The sequence below is a fragment of the Callospermophilus lateralis genome, chromosome 17 (genome assembly GCF_048772815.1).
Source record: "Callospermophilus lateralis isolate mCalLat2 chromosome 17, mCalLat2.hap1, whole genome shotgun sequence".
NCBI classification, from domain to species: domain Eukaryota; kingdom Metazoa; phylum Chordata; class Mammalia; order Rodentia; family Sciuridae; genus Callospermophilus; species Callospermophilus lateralis.
Genome location: NC_135321.1, coordinates 45677931 through 45697370, shown reverse-complemented (window position 1 = coordinate 45697370; position 19440 = coordinate 45677931). Strand labels below are relative to the sequence as shown.

The following is a 19440-nucleotide window of genomic DNA, read 5'->3' as shown; positions in this document are numbered from 1 at the left end:
CCTCCTGCCCCCACTGGAAATAGCCTACCTGTTCATCAACAGTAGAATGGATGTTCATTCTAGCATATTCGTGTAATGGGACACTAAGGATTCATAGAGAAGAACAAACTTCTGATGCATGCAGCCACATGTAAGAATCTTAGAAACACTGAGTGAAGGTCAACTTACTAAAAAAAGTACATATAGTGTGAGTATCCTTCAAATGAAAATTTTAAACAAAAATTAACCAAGAGTGGAAAAGTGAGATTTGTATTTGAGGAGAGGGTGATGGAGTTTGACCGAGAAGGGACATGGGGAACTTTATGGGATGATTGTTCTATGCCTAAATAAGGAACAGAGTTTCACATTTGTGTGCCTTCTAATTTGATGAATGAACATGAAGATCTTTGTGCTTATTGTGTATGTTTCACACCAAAAGCCAGAAAGTATAAGCAAGGTACTTAGGGGAAAGTGACTGGTATTTGTAACTTACTCTGAAATGCATAAAATACGATGGATTAGTGGATGAAGAGAGGAGTAGATAGATGGAGAATTAAGTGATAAGGCAAGTACAGTACAATAGTAATGGCATACTTCCCGTGGAAAGTATTTAAGTGTTCCCTGTAAAACTGGACATTTTTCCATAATAAAATGTTGAGGGAAAAGAGCAATGAAAGAAGATGGGAAGCACATTTTAAAATTGATTTCTTTCTCTTTAGTGAAACCTTGATGTATTTAACAGAGATTGAAGAATACTAATGTTGTTTGAAATGATGCTGGAAGATATTTTATCTTCATTAACTGAAACAAAGCTTAACCTCTTTGGTAGTCACCACTTTTTATCTAAGTCTTAAACTTACTCCCCAGTTGTTCCTTGATGTATTTGTTCTCACTATTTTTTTCTTTTTTGTTTTATACCTTTATTTCATTTATTTATTCTTATGTGGTGCTGAGGATCGAACCCAGGGCCTTGCATGTGCTAGGTGAGCATGCTACGACTGAGCTACAATCCTCGCCTTTGGTCTCACTATTTACAAACTGTTTGTCTCCTTCACAAACAAACTCTACATGAAACCGAGAGATGGGCTCCAGAGAGCACACGGAGCACAGCTGGCTATGTTCCCTCCTGCAAGGAGCCCTACGACATGTCAGAAAAGATTCTAAAAAAAATACACCCTCCTTCTAGAATCCATAATAGCATGAACATCAGAAAAGAGTGTCATCAACAGATCAGGAATTTCATGAGATTCCAAAAAGTTAGAAAGCAAAAACACATACTTGCAGGGATACATAGCTGGGAATGCTAGAATGACTTAGAGAGATCTGAGAGATGATAGAAAAAAATTGATTGTGGAGCAATAGTCAAACCTATCAAACATTACTGAAGTTCATAAAAGATGACCTTGATGGAGAGGCATGATGTGTTTCCAGACACTGAATACTATATATATATATATACCATTTCTGTGAAACCAATCTATACACTCAGCGTAATCACAGTAAGAATTCCAACAGAACTTTTATGAAGGTTGATAGACTGATTCTAAAGTTTATTGATCAAAGAATATATTAGAATAGTTTAGAAAAGATAAACAATTATGGGGAAATTAGTCTTCTGAGATGTTCAAAATATCATGAATCTGTATTAAGTATGACTCATTGCAGGAATAACTATTCCAATAAAACCTAATAGAAAATCTGGAAACAAATTCATGTAGATATTTATCTAAGATGAAATGGCAATTTTAATGGAAAGGAAAGATAAACGTTATAAAAATGATCGTGGGACAGTTGGTTCTCATTTGGGGGCAAATTTAACTTTGTATTATGCACATACAGAGAGACTTGGGAGCCTTGACTGGGTATGGAGAAGGAGAGGGGTGCAGCTGGGCCAGCTGACTTGGTGAACTTCAAGGTGACCAAGTTTGGTCATGTTTACAGTGGCACAATTCACAGGAGCCAAGTTACGGAACTAGCCAAGGGGTCTGTAAACAGATGAATGAATAAAAAAAATTGTGTGTGTGTGTGTGTGTGTGTGTGTGTGTGTGTGAGAGAGAGACACACACAAACACACAGACACACACAATGGAGTTTTATTCATTCATGAAGCATAATGAAACTATGTGAAACAACTTCATCACTTGTGAAGTGGATGAACTGGAGAGTGTGATGTTAGGTGAAATAAGTTAGACTCAGAAAGTCAAGAGTGAGATGAGATGGGTGGGCCAAAGGAGGAGGTAGCTGAGGATGGGCTTCCTGCCTCCAGAGATTCCATCTTCATCTATTCCACTCTTCATCTTGGAGAGTTGAGGTTTTTCTCACCTTACGTTGTCATGCAAATTACATTTCAAGCATCCACTCTTTCCAGCAAGGCCCCCCCAGAACCTCCAATTTGGAAATTATGAAGTTACCCCTGTCCTTGGTTCTTGAGCTTACCTTGGTCTAACTAGGACCGTGATGTTCATGTATACAATGGTGTATCTGATCCTTGGGCCTTGAAGGTCCTAGACAACCACCCAAGATTTTAAGCAAACTCTAGGCATTATTCCATCTGCAAACTCTAGGCATTATTTCTTTCTCTCTTAATCTTTTATTATTATTCTTTGTGTCTTAAAAATGTAACTTCTCCATGGCAGATGCTCCGTAGTAGAGGGGAAATCTTGGACAGCCTACCTCAGACAACACTTTCTCATTTTCTACTCCAATTGGAAAAAATTTGGCAGCCAAGCTTAACCGATGTTCTCTACGATAAGTCACAACAGGAAGCAACAGAGTGGAGGGTTAATTGGCATTTGATGGGAAGAGAGGGTAGGCTGCAGCTGCTTCTTATTTGCCCACGATGTTTGTGCTTTTAAATGTTAAGCCAGAGAAGTGGCCAGCATGGGTTTTTGACCTCAGCATTAAAGTGAATTCAGATTTTAGCCCACAGGATAAGGAGTAGTAATAAATAAAAGTCTGTAGTTAATAAAATCCTCTGAAACAGGGAAGAGAATAGAGAATGAGTCTTCGTTCTTCCCACTGTGTTTCTATGCAGACTTTTGTGTGCGTCAAAGTTTGTTATATTTGTTCCTGTTAATTTTCTATTGCCATTCCTTTCATTAATGAAAGAACACTGTATTCTTAATCATTTCCAAATTAGAAGCAAAATTGAGCTAGATCCATGGTGTATAGTTCTTGGAAACTGATGATGCCTGTTGGGTAATTTGATTTTGTGGCAATTATAAGGATGAACCACAAGCTAGAAAAAGCCGCCTGGTATTATACTTCAAAATAAGATCTGTGCATGAGATCCATGTCTACATTTTCCATTCACCTCATAAAAAGGCCTGGAAAATGGTTTCATGACTAAAGCACAGATAAAATTAGAATCACTAGAAACAGAGGTCTGTATGTATATGCTATTTTTTCCAAAAATGGGAAAAGGTATAAATGAAGCATGACCTTTTATTCCTTCAGTTAAACCTAAAGGTGGTTTATTATCCATTCATCAGTTCATCTGAATGAAGCCATGGGGCTAGTCCTTGAGGTTTTTTCTCACTCAAATGTTGAGTGCTTCATTAAAGCAAATGATTTTTTTAGAGGGGAAAGGTTTGGTTGTCTGGTTCACAGAACTTTCCTCATTTCCTTTTCCACTGGGTAAAAAAAAAAAAAAAAAACTATTATTATTATTACTTTTAGAGCCAAGATTAAATCAAAGTGCTTTGGCAAATCTCAGAGACCCAAGATCAAGATCAATGCTTATGTTTTTAGTGACTTTGAAATTTCAATTGAATATGACAGAATTATTTCTCTTGGTAAATAGCACAAAATCAAGAGTACTGGGCTTTTCTAGTATCTTTCCTTCTAAGTTTCTTTGTTTTCTTTCTAGCACAACACAGCTGGGGTGAACTGTGAAAAGTGTGCCAAGGGTTATTACCGCCCTTATGGGGTTCCAGTTGATGCCCCCCATGGCTGCATCCGTAAGTTTTATTTCAACTCTGTGGATCTTGGCCTGTGTCGACTGCTGCAAGGAAGTGGTCAGACTTGGTTCTGATGGGTTGACAATCTTCCTTCCCTCTCTCTTCATTTTATTGCTTCTACTCCTTTCCGGCAGTTACATAATCACTTCAAGCCCTGGAACTGATAATATATTTTGAAGGATTAAGTAAAATGGTATTAAAAGTACTTAGAAAAATATTTAACATCTAGCCTGTCACCCTAGGCCTGCAATAAATTTTCTTTTCTTTTTTTGTACCAAGGATTGAACCCAGAATTGCTTAACCACTGAGCAAAATCCCCAGCCCCTTATGTCTTTTATTTTGAGACAGGATCTTGCTAAGTTGCTTAGGGCCTAGCTAAGTTGCTGAGACTGGTCTTGAACTTGCGATTCTCCTGACTCAGCCTCCCAAGCTGCTGGGATTACAGGGATGCACCACTGCACCCAGCAGTCCCTCCATTTTTGACATATTTCTATGATCTCCAGGAATTTCAACTTTCATCAGAAATTAGCATCAAAACAACATAGCAGTGATGTCATAAGAATTTAATAAATAGTCATAGTATTTAAAATTTCTGTGACTCATGGGGCACTTGCCCTAAACAAGGCACTGCTTAAATACTGTGCTGAGGTCTTATTTAATTATTATAACAAACTTAGTACATTGTGTTATTATTCTCATTTTTAGATATGAGGAAACCAAGCGATCTGGGTAGTTGAATATTTTGGCCTGGGTGACATAGCCACCAACTGATAGATCCAGCATGTGATTCATTTCTGTCTGGCACAACTATGCCACGACACTTTTATTATACAGAAGAACAATGCTAGTTTTTTCCTTGTGGAATTATTGGTTTTAGGTCAGATTTAGGCCTATTTGACACTGTTCTTTTACATTGTCTAGTTGTCACAGTGGAGAACAATTCCAGTCCTGAAGTTGGTCTCTGTGCCTGCCCACATTCCCATATAAATTCAGTATATCATGAACATTTGAGGACATTAAAGTCCAAAGAAAAGTCTTTGTTTCTTTCTAGGGCCTTCTTATGTGGGGACAAGTGCATGGAGTACTGCGTACATGGCATACGTTAGGGGCGTCTGAGTGGCAGGCCACTCCTCTCATACTAGACTCAAGAGCAGAAGACCACTTACCCCATAGGCACAGCCCTGGGCATGAGGCCATGTGTTGCAGTCTCTGTGCTTGCTCCATGGCCCACTCCTCATTTGGTTGCTGCAAGGACAGTTAGCAGAAATTGCATTGGTGGCTGCCTGTAATCTGCTTAGCTACTGCCTGAGTATATATACATGGTAACCGTGCAATAAAATCAGACCTGCTTCCTGCTTGGACTCCGGAGGTCTTAATTAGCAACTCTGCAGCCACACTCTCCTCTACGCTGTTCCATGGACCTCCTCGCTGGATGAGAGCCCACACATTCTTAGTTGTTAAACAAAAGTATTTATGCTTCCCTTCCTTTTTCCCTGTGTCCTGCAAAGCATGTCCATCTCTTGTCTTATGACCACAAAGAACAGGCATCACAAAGGAAAACAGGACATTATGAATGTAATTGCATTAGGAACCTCACTCAAAACCCCTATCCTAGATTTTTTCAAAGTCATCATTGAAGTGGTATTAGAAGCTTACTATAAAGGACTTATAGGACACATCTGTGTCCTATAAACAAATCAGGAAAAGGACATCAGGACATGGACTCAGATGAGCTATGACAGTATTTTTTTCCGGGTCCAGTGTAACAACCTGCTGGATAAAGGGAAGCCCCAAGCAGTGGATTGTATCAAACTTCTTATTCTCCCTTTGAAATGCAAGCCTACTGATCATCTCTGTTAGAAAACTCTGCCTTCAGCATGCCATATCACTCCATCTAACACTAGAGATTATTATGGGCATCATCTTGTGGCCACACACTATCTATCCATGTCTAGGCACGTACACTTGTGTGCACATCACAACTGGGTACTGAAGGCCACTTTGTGGATATTCATGGTTGGCTTACTGTGCCCAACAGACCTGACAGAACCCACAGAACAGCCAACCCAGCCAGTCCCCCTGATTGTGGTCTGTGCAGGCTTTGCCCCTTGCTCAGTGATCTGGGCAATGTTCGGTGGAATAACTGACTTCTCGAGAGCTTCTCAGTGTGGGTGCTCATGACAGCTGTTCTCAGATGGCCCATGAGGTTCAGTCAATGAGAACCACCAATGAGGTCTGAAGTGGGAAATAGACTGTGCCCTTTCAAGGGTAACTCTAGACCACATGTGAAACATTGCTGGGAGCTATTGAAACATACTTGCTATCTGCAGTGCAGTGAAGGACTGATCCTCTGGAATTTGTTATTTCTCTTAGCTTGCAGCTGTAACCCTGAGCATGCAGATGACTGTGAGCAGGGCTCAGGCCACTGTCATTGCAAACCAAATTTCCATGGAGACTACTGTGAGAAGTGTGCAGCTGGTTACTATAACTTCCCATTTTGCTTGAGTGAGTACCTGGAGAGGCCAGCCTTTCTGGCCCATTGCTGGCCTTTGTGCAGTAACACCTGTGGGTAGGTGGGATGGGGCGGGGAGAGGGACAGAATTGGAGCCAGATAGATTGTATTTACGTGAAAGTGTTCCCCAAGGTTTGGAACTTAAGCTTTATAATTCTAGTCCTATTTAACTCTAAGATATTACAATATACCAACAGACACAGCCATTTCAGTAGGTCAAATATTGGGAACTTCAACTTAGTAATAATCCTTGTGTATGACTTTTCTTGTTAAATCTAGAGATATGTCTTGAGCTTCCAGATGTTTGTTTGCATATAGTATGTGTCATATTTTGGGAGCCAGGGAGTTGTAGTTCCTCTTTACTGCTATAGAACAGGCCATTTATCAGGGCACCTACCTCCACGGTGCAGCATCTTTATGAGAAAAGACATCAGAAATTCTGTAGACCATGAAGAAGGGGAGTATGAAATGGGCTATGCAAACTGTGACAGAGTATCCGTTCTGTTTGTTTGCAACAGTATAAAATCTGCACTTTTCAGTTTGAACAAAGAAACACTATCTCAAGAAGAGCCCCCACCCCCACACCATTGGTTGTAACTCCATCCCCCACTCATGACTCCTGTGGATCTGACACAGGAAAAGTTTACTGAAGCATGGGCAGGACATACATGAAGGAAGTGACTCTAGGTTTCAGTTAACACCTGCTGTCCCAGGACAGTTATTAAAATAGCGCCTACTTTTATTGTGGAGGTTATCCTAGTTTGGATGATAAAATATATTTAAAGGAAGCAAAGTCTTAAGTCTAAATACAATGGTCCCACATCAGGAGCTTATCAATTTACAATCTGATTATTGAATAGAAGCAGGGCAGAAATTTTCCTGGTCTTTAATGGAAAGAAAAAAGGGAGAAGGAGAAATCTGATTCACTTTTATAGTCTAAACAAAATTCCAGGGGAGAAATTTGAAAGAAAACATTAAATAAAAAGCTAGTCTCAATCTTACATTAAAATAACCACTAAAGAAAAGAAAAGAAAAGCCACACTTGTCCCTGTTTAGTCTGAGACTGAGCTATTATGAGCACAAAACATCTATCTCTGTTCTTTAATCTACAAATGAGAATGTCTGATCAGGGAAGTTTCAGTCACCAGGCACATATAAACTAGAGCAGTATCGCCTTTCTTCAAATTCATTTCTATGTGTTACTTTCACTAAGTGAGACAAGGCTTCTTCCTACTTAGCACAACTTAATGTTTTACTTTACTATCCCCTTAATCATTCTTTATGTATTTTTATAGGAATCCCTGCTTCTCCTGTTTCTACTCCAAGTCTAGAAGATCCAGAAGCTGGAAATATAGAAGGCAAGTAACCTCTCCTTTGATTTAACACCAATAAAAATGGTGTTCTCCATTATCTTTTCCATCTTCCTCTGCACTCCACCAAGCCCAAGTTCAGGACAGGGACCTTGTCCTAATCGACCTGCTCCCTACCTACCACTCTTTACTGCATCCTGTCTTTGGCTGTGGTACTGCCTGATTAAGGAAACTGAACAGGGCTTGGATTAGATATTACTAGCTTGCTCAAAACGCTGCTATGGCAGCCAGTTGTCTATACTTGTTTGGGTTCTCCAAAAGCAGACCCTGACAAAGGAATTGAGTGAAAGTCATTTATTTTGGGAGATGATCCCAGGAAATACTAGGAAGGGAGTAGGTCGGGGAGTAGAGGGAGCCATTGTAAAGGTGCATTAGGCAGCAAGGGTAATGGTGGCTGCTGGAGTGGCATCCCTCTAAACAACTCCAGGAGACAAAATGCTGACTGCTCAGGTCAATCCCTGTGAAGCAGTCTGCAGCCAGTAGGGGCCTGCCTTGGGCACTTAGAGAAGGCCTGCAGAAAGGCTGGGGAGCCTCTATAGCTAGGAAAAAGCCCCTAGTCTGAGAGTAGCAGGAATGTACAGTATAGAGATGAGGACCCAGAAATTGTGGCTCTATATCTACCTGATTACTTGTTCTGCAAGTATTTTGAGATGCCCAACATTGTGCAAAGCATCAGTTCGGCTGCTGGGGATTTAACAGTAAAAAGGAAAAAAATTTCCAGTTTTCCTGGAGTGAACACACACACACACACACACACACACACACACACAGGATTGGACTCAAGGGTGCTGTTTTATCTTGTTTTTAGTACTGGAAATTGAACCCAGTGGCACTTCACCACTGAGCCACATCCCCAGCCCTTTTTTGTATTTTATTAGAAACAGGATCTTGCTGAGTTGCTTAGGACCATGCTAAGTTGCTGAGGCTGACTTTGAACTCATGATCTTCCTGCCTCAGCCTCCCAAGCCACTGGGATTACAGGCATGTGCCATTGTGTCTGGCAAGGATGCTGTGTTTTTTTTTTTTTATTTTTATTTTTTATTTTGAAACAGGGTCTCACTGAGTTGCTGATGGCCTCACTAAGTTGCTGAGGCTGGCCTTAAACTTGCGATCCTCCTACCTCAACTTTCTGAGTCACTGGGATTACAGGCATGCACCACATGCACCATGCCTAGTATGTGTGTGTGTGTGTGTGTGTGTGTGTGTATAAAACAAAACAAATATATATGTGTGTATGTGTGTATATATATATGTATATACTAGTGTGTGTGTAGTGTGTGTGTGTGTATGTAAATATATACACACACTACAAAACAAAATATCTAATATATCTGACTGTCATATTCAGAGTTGTGTCCTACACAAGGTGCTGCTTTTAACGGGGAGCCATTTGCACCATAGATATAAACTAATTCATAATGAGCAGATCGCAGGCCTCTAGGCTTGGTTCTGCAGCTGTAGCTATTTCCTGCACTAATCCTTCATGGCACCCAGGGGCCCACCTTATTCAGGACATGCTTGCACCAATGTAGGGGCACACTACACACAACCCACCTCTGTGCCCCATCTGAGTCATACTCAGCTCACCCCCTGAGTTTGCCTCTCCACCCAGGGCACCTGTAGAGGCCTGCTGTTGCTCATCTCATCAGGGACAAGGTGGTGTGAGGTGTGTGGGTGCATGAGGACTCTTCCTCCTGCCATGTCCAGGGTGTAGTGGCAGAGAAGGGGCCTCTGGAGAGGTCTCCTTGGCAGAGGAGTTTGAGCTCTGAAACCACATAGTAACTCAGGGTCTGGGTGCAGGTGATGAGCACTGTGGGCAAAATAAGGCAGAGGGAGAGGTTAGGGAGTGTGAGGTTTGCAAGTTGAAATGGACAGGTATAGAAAGGAGCAACCACAAAGTCCCTGGGGTAGGAGTATCCAGTGAATAACCACAAATTAGATGTGTGACAGTGGAGTGAGGGAGGTAAACCCTGTGGACCAGGTTCCAGGCCCTTGTCAGCACTGTAGAGACTTCACTGTTTCCTCAGAAGGAGTTGGGAGCCATGGAGAGTTTTACACAAAGTGAATTTAACATATGGGTCTTGATGACTACTGTGTTGAAAACAAATCCTAGGTGGAGAAGAGAAGCAGGGAGACCCAATGGAGGCCACTGCTATTATCCATGAAGAGGAGATGATGGTGGCTCAGCCCAGGTGGTGTCAGTGGAGCAGAGGAGAAATGGAGAGATGGAGGATGTGAGCCCCAGGGAGAACCCAGAGGTTTTGTTGGAGATTGTTGACCTGGGATTGGAGCATGAAGGAAAGAGAGGACTCTGATTGTTAAGGAATCAATAAATGGGCAAGAGAACTAAATAGACATTTCTCAAAAGAAGAAATGCAAAATGGCCAACAGATAATGAAAAAAAAAAAAGTTTGACATCCCTAGCAATCAGGGAAATGGAAATCAAAATCGCACTGAGATTTAACCTCCCCCCAGTGAGATTGGCCATCATCAAGAATATAAATAATAAAAATAATATAAATAATGGTGAGGATGTAGGGAAAAGGAATATTTATACATCATTGATGGGACTGCAAATTAGTACAACCACTATGGAAAGCAGTGTGGAGATTCCTCGAAAGACTAAGAATGGAATCACCATTTGGACCCAGCGATCCCACTGCTTGGTATTTACCCCAAAGAACTAAAATCAGCATACTATAGTGATACATGCATTTCAGTGTTTACAGCAGCGCAATTCACATTAGCCAAGTTAGGGAACCAGACTAGGCACCCGTTAACAGATGAATCAATGAAGAAAATGTGGTATATATACACAGTGAAGTTCTACTTAGACATAGGAACAAAATTATGTCATTTCTCAGTAAATGGATGAAACTGGAGAATATCATGTTAAGTGAAATAAGCCAGACTCAGGATGTTAAAGTTCAATTGTTTTCTCTCATATTAAAAAGGAAGCACACGCTTCCTTCCCATTAAAAGATGGGTAAGGATGTCATGAAAATAGAAGGAGGAACAGCAGAGAAGAGGAAGGGGATTGATGGAGAGGGAGGAGAGGAAAGTAAGGGGAGATACTTGGAAATGAAATGAAGCATGTATGGATATATCACAACAAATCCCACTTTTGTGTATAATTATAACGCACCAATTAAAAACACAAATCGAAGGGAAATCAGTAAAATTAGGAAAGGGACCAGGTAGAAGGAGGCAAAGAGAAAAGGGGGAAACACTGGGAAATGGAATAGAACAAATTATGTAATGTGCATGTTTGAACATGTCACAATGAACCCCACTATTACATATAATTATAGTGTCCTAATAAAAACATAATTAAAAAGTAAAAGGAAGAAGTTTCCCTTTATTGAGATGCAAAAAAACTGAAAAAAAGAGAAGGCGGATTGCATGGACTAAGGGAGGGATGGACAGGTGTGATTGGGTGTCTGTAGAAACTCTCCTAAGTTGTTCCTCTCTCAGAAATAAGGTCAAGGGCAAGGAGTAAGGATGAGACTGAGGACTTGGGGTGGAGGAGGGAGAAGGTGTGAGAGTCATCCTGGAGTGAGGGGACCTAAATGGGCTTGGGAAAGTCATAGGGTTGTTGGGTGGCACTCAAGTGAGGATTCACAGGAGCTCTGTTATAATGTGAGTCTGGGCCAAACGTAGTGGTAGATGTTCATAATTTCAGTAACCCGGGAGGCTGAGGAAGGAGGATTACAAGTTTGAGGTCAGCCTCAGCCACTTAAAGAAACTCTCAGCAACTTAGATCCTTAACAATTTGGCAAGACCTCATCTCTAAATTTTAAAATAAAATAAGATAAAAAGGGGCTGGGAATGTAGCTCAGTGGTAGAGCACCTGTGGGTTCAATTCCCAGTAGGAAAAAAAATTGAGTCCCCTTTACTTTCCTCCTCTTATTCCTTAGTTCTTACCCTGCCCATAACCGACTCCTCTGACCATACTGTTGGGCTATGTGTTATTGACAGGGTGCTGTCTTACGCTGTCCATATGCCATCATGAGACACCTGCTGAGCACTTCCAGACAGCAGCTATGCTTGACTTGGTTTGTAATTCCTGACAGTACAGACAGACTGGGGTATCCTGCCCACGGTGGGAATCAGCACACGCTTCCTTCAGTGTTTGTAAATTGACTAGAATGGAACTTAATGTTTGAGCCTTGATTACAACACACACCCCTGGTTTTCTTCCACAAGAATATTGTAGGTGTCCTTTTTATAGTCTATTTACAGTACTCCCACTGTTAGTCAGTTTCTTTCTTTTCCCAAGTAGATTGGCGGTGACTTCAGGAAAAGAAATTTCAGTGAACTTGAAGTGAAATTCGGATGTTTATTTAAAAATAATAGGGGAGCCTTGGAATACAGCCTGGAGGAAGAGAAGCTTCATTTAGTGCAATCAGGTCCGTATGGGAATTTAAACACTCAGATACCCACTTCAATGTCATCTTCTATTAATACATTAAGAAAACACACATTTGTGGACCTAACTCTGGCAATGAATATCAGAGGCTCAAATTTGTAAACTGCCAGGAGATGCATAGCACTGGGTAATACTGGGCACCCCTCCACTCCTGAGAATTTTAATTCTTTAAGGCCCATTGAAGATTTTATGTCCTGGAACATCCTGCTTTTAAGCAGGATCTGTTTTAGAATGCTTTGCTTTTCAAAATATAAATTCCTGTCTGTCACCTGAGATCTTAATCTAAATTTCCAGGAGTGAAGCCCAGGCTTGTATTTTGAGCACAGTTTCCAGATGATTCGGATGCCTGCTTCTTTTTAATAACTGCTGCTCTAGTTAGCAGAAATTCCCATTTTAGTGGTCAGCAAGCTTTAGCATGAAAGGTCAGATAGTAAAGATTTTTGGCTTTGTGGGCCTTATAGATTCTGTCTCTAGGTCCCCAGCTGCTCAACCACAGGCAACATACAAATGAATGAGCTTGGCTATGTTCCAATAAAACTTTATTTACTAAAACAAGTACAGATTTGGCCCTTGAGCCAAAATATACAGATCCCAGGATTACATCAGAATCTGGGGGTGTGGAATTCCACACCCAGGCAGTGGTATTTTATCAGGAAATTCTAATGGGCAATCAAGATTGAAACTACTGTTCTAGTAAGTTGGTCCTCCACATCTATGGATTCTGTATCTGCAGATCAACCAACTGCAGATTAAAAATATTTTTTAAAGTGTCTGTACCGAACAATGTACAGATTGTTTTCTTATCATTATTCCCTAAGTAGTACAGTACAGCAAATACTTATTCAGCATTTACATTGCATTAGATATTTAAAATAATCTAGAGAGGATTTGAAATACATGGAAGGATGTGCATAGGTTATTTTAAATACTACAAATACTTGTCATTGTGTATAAGGGACTAGCACATCTTCAGATTCTGTTTTCCTCAGGTGGTGTGTTATGGTTTGGATGTAAGGCATTCTCCAAAAGCTCACGTGGGAGACAATGCAAGGTTTGGAGGAGAAATGATTGGGTTATAGCCTTAGTCTAATCAGTGAATTAATCCCTGATGGGATTAAGTGAGTGTAACTGGAGGCAGGTGGGGTGTGGCTGGAGGAAGTGGTTCATGGTGGGAACATGACTATCGGGTATATATTTTGTATCTGGAGAGTGGAGTTTTTCTCTCTCTGCTTCCTGATCACTATATGTTAACAGTTTTTCCCTCTGCCACACTCTTCCGCCATGATGTTCAGCCTCACCTAGGGGAACAGAGCCCCTGGGGAACAGAGCTGGCTGTATATGGAATGAGACCTCTTAAACCGTGAATTCCTAAATAAACCTCTCCTCCTTTATAGTTAGTCTGGTCAGATCCTTTAGTCACAGCAGCTTCCTAAAACATGGTAGAAGAAGGGGCACCCTGGATCTAATCCCAGCCATGAGTAGCTGAAACAAATGAGGAGGTCAGTTTTGCAGATGGGAATGTGTTCAGATTTCTCACTACATTTCATGACTTTGTGTATTATTAGAATTTTCCAGAACAAATGATCAGTTATTTCCATCTCAGAGTTATTCTTAGGAAGTCAACCTATAGTAAACACATCTTCAAGGGTTCCTTTTGGAATTAACAAAAAGAACGGGTGCCCAAAGCATACTCTCTAGAGGGACCCTAACCTATGGGTTTGTGTACACTCTTCTCTTCCAAGTCCAAAGAGCGGTGGTAGGCACAGCCAGTGGTGGTGATAGAATGACCGGGTGCTCCTTTGTCAAGGAAACTGAGGCAAATGGGGGTGGTCATATGAACAGTGTGTTTGGCCTAAAGACACGGCTGCCCAGTTTGATTATTGAATGAGGTTTCTTTGTAAAGATCTTAAAAAGGTTTGGATTCCCCCAATCACTTTGTAAGGATGGGCTGTTGCCATCTCCAAAGTTCTGAGGTCAGAACTTTGGGGTTAAGGGATGTGCTAAACAAGGGAAACCCCAAAGAGCTTGGGGCGATGGTCTCTGGGGCCTGTTCTCCTGACTATGCCTTCCCCAGGCTGGGCATCTCTCTGCCCAACAGAGAGGGATGTCACTCTTGGCTTGGAGACCTGCCAGATAAGGCTTAAGAGATGGATAAACTAATCCTGAGAGCTCAGTTTGGAAGCTTTTCTACTAAAATGGAATTTTACTGAGGAGAATTGCAGAATTAACTATTTAGTGTAGTCTTCATTTATTACACTTTGATAAAGGCCTGCTCTGGACTAGGCCTGACCAGGCGGCTCCCTGCTATGCAGTCCCTGCTCCTCGGTAGCTCCCAGTCTGGGGGAGACATGGACAGGTAGACAGAAGAGCAGAAGCTAAGAGCAGTACTGGGAAGAACAGGAAGCTGTGGGCATGCAGGGGAGGTAGCTGGGCAGCCAGACAGTGGAAGGAAGGGGGGGAGAGAGAGGGGCAGGCTTCCCCAGAGCAGGAGAAGAATTCTGAGTTGTGTCTTGGAGCACAAAGAGCCATTAGCCAGGCAGAGAGGCAGAGGGGCAGTGAAGAGAAGGCGTAGGGATAGGAGAGGGGATGGCAGGCTGAATTGTGGAAAGCAGGGACAAGTTCAAGGGGAGGACATCTATGGGATTAGGAAATGACCTGGGTGAGCTGCCAGGCTCAGATATGCAGGCTTGTGAGGCACAGCTGTGCTGTGTCTAAGGGATGCCATCACTTCTGGAGACGTTGCAGATTTGCCTATTTATAATGATGGTTTCATTGTGGTGACAGGAAGACATCTTTTCTAATGTGCATGAAGAGGCTACATGGGCTGCCTGGAAGATTTGGAAGGAGCTACTGTGTCACACATGTGAAGAACTTTGGATTGGGTCTCAGAGGGTCTTAAAACTGGGAAGTGATTTGGAAAGTTTCATGGGTTTGAAAGGTCACTCTTGACACACCATGAAGAATGAATTAAAAAGCTGAGATAGGATGCCGTCGTCCTCCTTAGGAGGATCTCAAAATAACCCAGGCAAACAAGGTTGAGGTCCTGAACTCTGGCAGGAGAGGAAAATTCAAGGGACTCTCCTGAGATGGGGGTCCCTGAGACTTAGGGATGAGATATGTGAAGTTCTTTGTGATTCGATTATAAATCAAGATTCTTGGAACCTCAGCGCCAAGGTCAAGTCCAGATTTCTCACAGAATCCCTAAGCTTGGTTTAACACCGGACTGATTCATGGTCAAATGTCCCCTTTCCTTGTGGCATTCTCACCTGACAGGGGTAGGTGTTGTGACCTTGTATGGTTGCTGTGAGGGACAGACAGGGACAGCTCATGCCAGCCTGGGTCCAAGGCTTCTCTTGTTATGAATGTGTCCTGGTCATTTCTGTAAGACAGTGACCCTCTCTTCCTCTTTGTTTTGTTATTAACCTTTTATCTGAAAGGTTAAAAGTTTAGGGCAAAGGAAAAGAGGAGGGATTTAGCTAACTTTTTACCTTATCTATTATTTTAACCTTTATAGAAAAATCATTCAAAAACACATTACACTCCCTCCCTTGATAAATAGGCTGAACACCGTCAAATATTTGAGCCTCTCCTGATCCTACTCAGGAGAGCATGTTACACACTTAAATGCTAATGTCATTGATAGAAATCTGACTGTTGTCAACATGAGATTGGCTTAAATACATATAACAATCTAGGACGTACCCTGAAAGTTGCTTTTAAAATTATCCATTTGTGACAGGCACAGTGGCACACGCCAGGGACTCTGGAGGCTGAGTTGGAAGGATTGCAAATTAGAGGTCAGTTGGGTAATTTAGCAAGACCCTGTCTCAGAATAAAAAATAAAAAGGACTGGGCATGGCGGTACATGCCTGTAATCTCAGCAGCTCAAGAGGCTGGGGAGGAGGATTGCCAAGTTCAAGGCCAGTCTCGGCAATTTAGTGAGGCTCTAAACAACTTGACAAGACTCAATCTCAACAAAGAAAAAGGGCTGGGGATGCTGCTCAGTGGTAGAGCGTTCCTGGGTTAAATTCCAGGTACTGAAAGGAAAAAAAAAAATTGGTTTTGTATTCTTAGTATAATAGAAGGCAGGCTTTGGAATTAGCCAGACTTGGATTCAAGTCCTAATTCTGCCCTCCTGGTTGTGTGACCTTGAGCAAGTTAATTACTCTTCATGAGCCTCTTTTTACTGAACTCTAAATGCATACCTATCTCACAGGACTCTTGGCTTGACTTTATAATGAACATATTTATAGTAAAGTCAAGCAAGAGGTCTTTTTCTTTTCTTTCTTTCTTTGGTACTGGAGATTTAAGTTGCTGAGGCTGGCCTTATAATCCTCCTGTCCCAGCCTCTCCAAGTCTCTGGGGTTACATGTGTCACAGCCATGCCTGGGAACAGGCCTCTGTTTTCGAGAAATATTTATTTATTGAGACGTACTATGCAATGGGACTAGGGTCCGTGGCACCAGGCTGGGTCTCTCCCATGGTAGTGTCAGGATGCCCAGAAGGTGAGAGTAGAAACTTCAAGGTATGTGATGTCCTACGATTAGAAGTCACAGGATAGAACTTTTGCCTCATTCTTTCGGCCAAAGAAAGCCACAAGTCAATCAGTGATTTCCAAAGCCAAAATGTTATAAAAGGTGAACATAAGATAAAGAATAAGGAGAAAAAACGGGGGAGTCTGTTTATATATACAGACAGCTCAGGGAGACCTTCTGAGGAGTTGACATATGAACTGACACTTGAGAGGTGACAAAGAGCCACTGTGTCAAGAAGCAGGGAAGGGGTAAGCCAGGCAGAGGGAATAGCCTGAGCAAAGGTCCTGAGGCAGAAAAGTGCTTGAATGGGACATTGAAGAAGTGTGGCTGCTACAAAGGCTTTGTGTCTGGAGCACTAAGTGAGACAGTGGGAAGCCTCTGAAGCCACATCTGGCATGGAATAGGAATTGGAAGGTGGAAGGTGTATATATATATATATATATATATTTCATCCCAGATTGCCATTATATGAGAATCTATTAAATTGCTATCTCTGACTTTTCCTGAATACTTATTTCCCTTTAAGACGTTGTCATCTGGATTAAGAATGTTTATAAGCCATAGATTATCCATAACCTGTGTTTCCACAACAGAAGTCTGGAGGAAGGAAGAAATTAGCCAAGGAAGGGAGGTAGGTGGCCCCCTCTGAACGTCTCTTGTCCTTTGCAGGGTGTGACTGTAACTTGGAAGGTGTTCTCCCTGAAATATGCGATGACCTGGGAAGGTGTCTGTGCCGTCCCGGGGTCGAGGGCCCCCGGTGTGACACCTGCCGCTCTGGTTCCTACTCGTTCCCTATTTGCCAAGGTAAGTGGGCAGGACCCAGCGTATTCCTCAGTCCTCCAAACGCAATTCCCTCCTGAGAAAAGTCGGAGCTTCTTTCTGGCAGAGTTGCGTGACCTGCACTTTAATAACTGAGCCCCTGGCTGACCTAGGAGTGCTCCCTGGGCCTGTCCTGCTGGGACTTCGTCACCTCCCCTGTCTTGTCTTTCCAACGCTACTCTTGCTCCCCGCTCTGTGGCTAAGTGCTGTGGATTCAGGTTCTGGTTCTGGGGAGGAAGTGGTGTCTGAACAGGGTCTGGGGACCTGTCAGGTAGGTGGGAGAAGGAAATGGGGCATTCCAGGGAGAAGGCCTAGAATATGCAGACCGCAGACATGGCAGACCATAAACCCCTTCCCCACGTGTTTTGTACCCTTGTGGATCCTCCCTAGTAAGAGTCACTGGAGGCAGGGTGGCCTGGTCCTTAGAGCATAACAGGAGTGCAGCAAATGTGCGGATGAACCCAGGAAGGGATGAATTTGCCCCATTTCTCTCCTGCCTCCTCCTCTCCATCCGCCACTTGCTTCCCCTGATGGCCAGTGTTGTAGGGAAGGAAAGAGAAAGAAGAGAAGAGCATCAGTCAGGGCTCAGGGCAGGAGAATGACATTGTGGCATTTGCCAGTAAATGGATGGAACTTGAGGCCATCATGCTACGTGAAATAAGCCAATTCCAAAAAACCAAAGGCCGAATGTCCTCTCTGATATACTCCAGGTATTATGAACCGAAAGGGACTTCCTGTAGGTAAGAGATCACTAAACGGAGTCACTGAGACTGGAGTAGCCGGCTGTAGGCTGGACTCCTCGGGAGATCTCAGGGGAATGGCCAGGACGGCTGAGGTACCATACAAAGGTCAGGAAGTGACCAGAATCCTGGGCAAAGGCCTCCACCCCAGAGGGGAGGTGGATACCAACAGGGCCAGCCCTGCTGCTCACCCTGAATAGAAAATCAAACAGAGAAAGCGGCCGTGAAGCGGGAAGGGGCCTTTATTCTCAGGGTAGCACCGGGAAGGCAGATCTCAGGGCTGACTTTGGGGTGTCAGCAATAGTTTTGTGGGTAATAGGGAAGAGACAGGCAAGAGCGGAGGGGTGTGTGCAGAGCTGGCCGTCTCTCTCTCTCTCAAATATTTTTTGTAATTGTAGATGGATACAAAACCTTTATTTTATTTATTTATTTTTACGTGGTGCTGAGGAACAAACCCAGTGTCTCACAGTGCTAGGCAAGCGCTCTACCACTGAGCACAACCCCAGCTCCCTCCCCTCCCCCGCTCTTTTTATTTGTTCTTTTTAGATATACACGACAGTAGAGGGTATTTTGACACATTCTACATACATGGAATATAACTTTCCATTCTTGTGGTTGTACATGATGTGGAGTTACGCTGTATTCATATATGAACATAGGAAAGTGATGTCCGATTCAGCCTACTGTCTTTCCCAATTCCATCCTCCCTCCCTTCCCTTCATTCCCCTTTGTTTAATCCAATGAATTTCTATTCTTCCTTCCCTGCCCCTTTATTGTGTGTTAGCATCCACGTATCAGAGAGAACATTCGGCCTTTGATTTTGGGGGATTGTCTTATTTTACTTAGCATGAGAATCCCCAGTTCCATACATTTACTGGCAAATGCCATAATGTCATTCATCTTTAAGGTTGAGTAATATTCCATTGTATATATATATATATATATATATATATATATATATATATATACACACACACACACACACACACACACACACACATATATATATATATACCACATTTTCTTGAAGTGCACGTAGATTGGTAATATTCCATTGTGTATATATACCACAGAGTATATACCACATTTTCTTGAAG

The 19440-nt window shown here is 42.3% G+C and overlaps 1 protein-coding gene across 1 annotated transcript in view; it reads left to right on the top strand.

Moving 5' to 3' along the window:
* The window catches only part of Lama3 (laminin subunit alpha 3), a 231364-nt gene that overhangs the window by 65984 nt on the left and 145940 nt on the right, over positions 1 to 19440 (top strand). Inside the window, exons 9-12 of the mRNA XM_076836560.2 lie at positions 3848 to 3938; positions 6312 to 6443; positions 7746 to 7808; positions 17454 to 17588. Coding sequence (XP_076692675.2) covers positions 3848 to 3938; positions 6312 to 6443; positions 7746 to 7808; positions 17454 to 17588 — 421 coding nt within the window. The remainder of the gene's footprint in view (positions 1 to 3847; positions 3939 to 6311; positions 6444 to 7745; positions 7809 to 17453; positions 17589 to 19440) is intronic.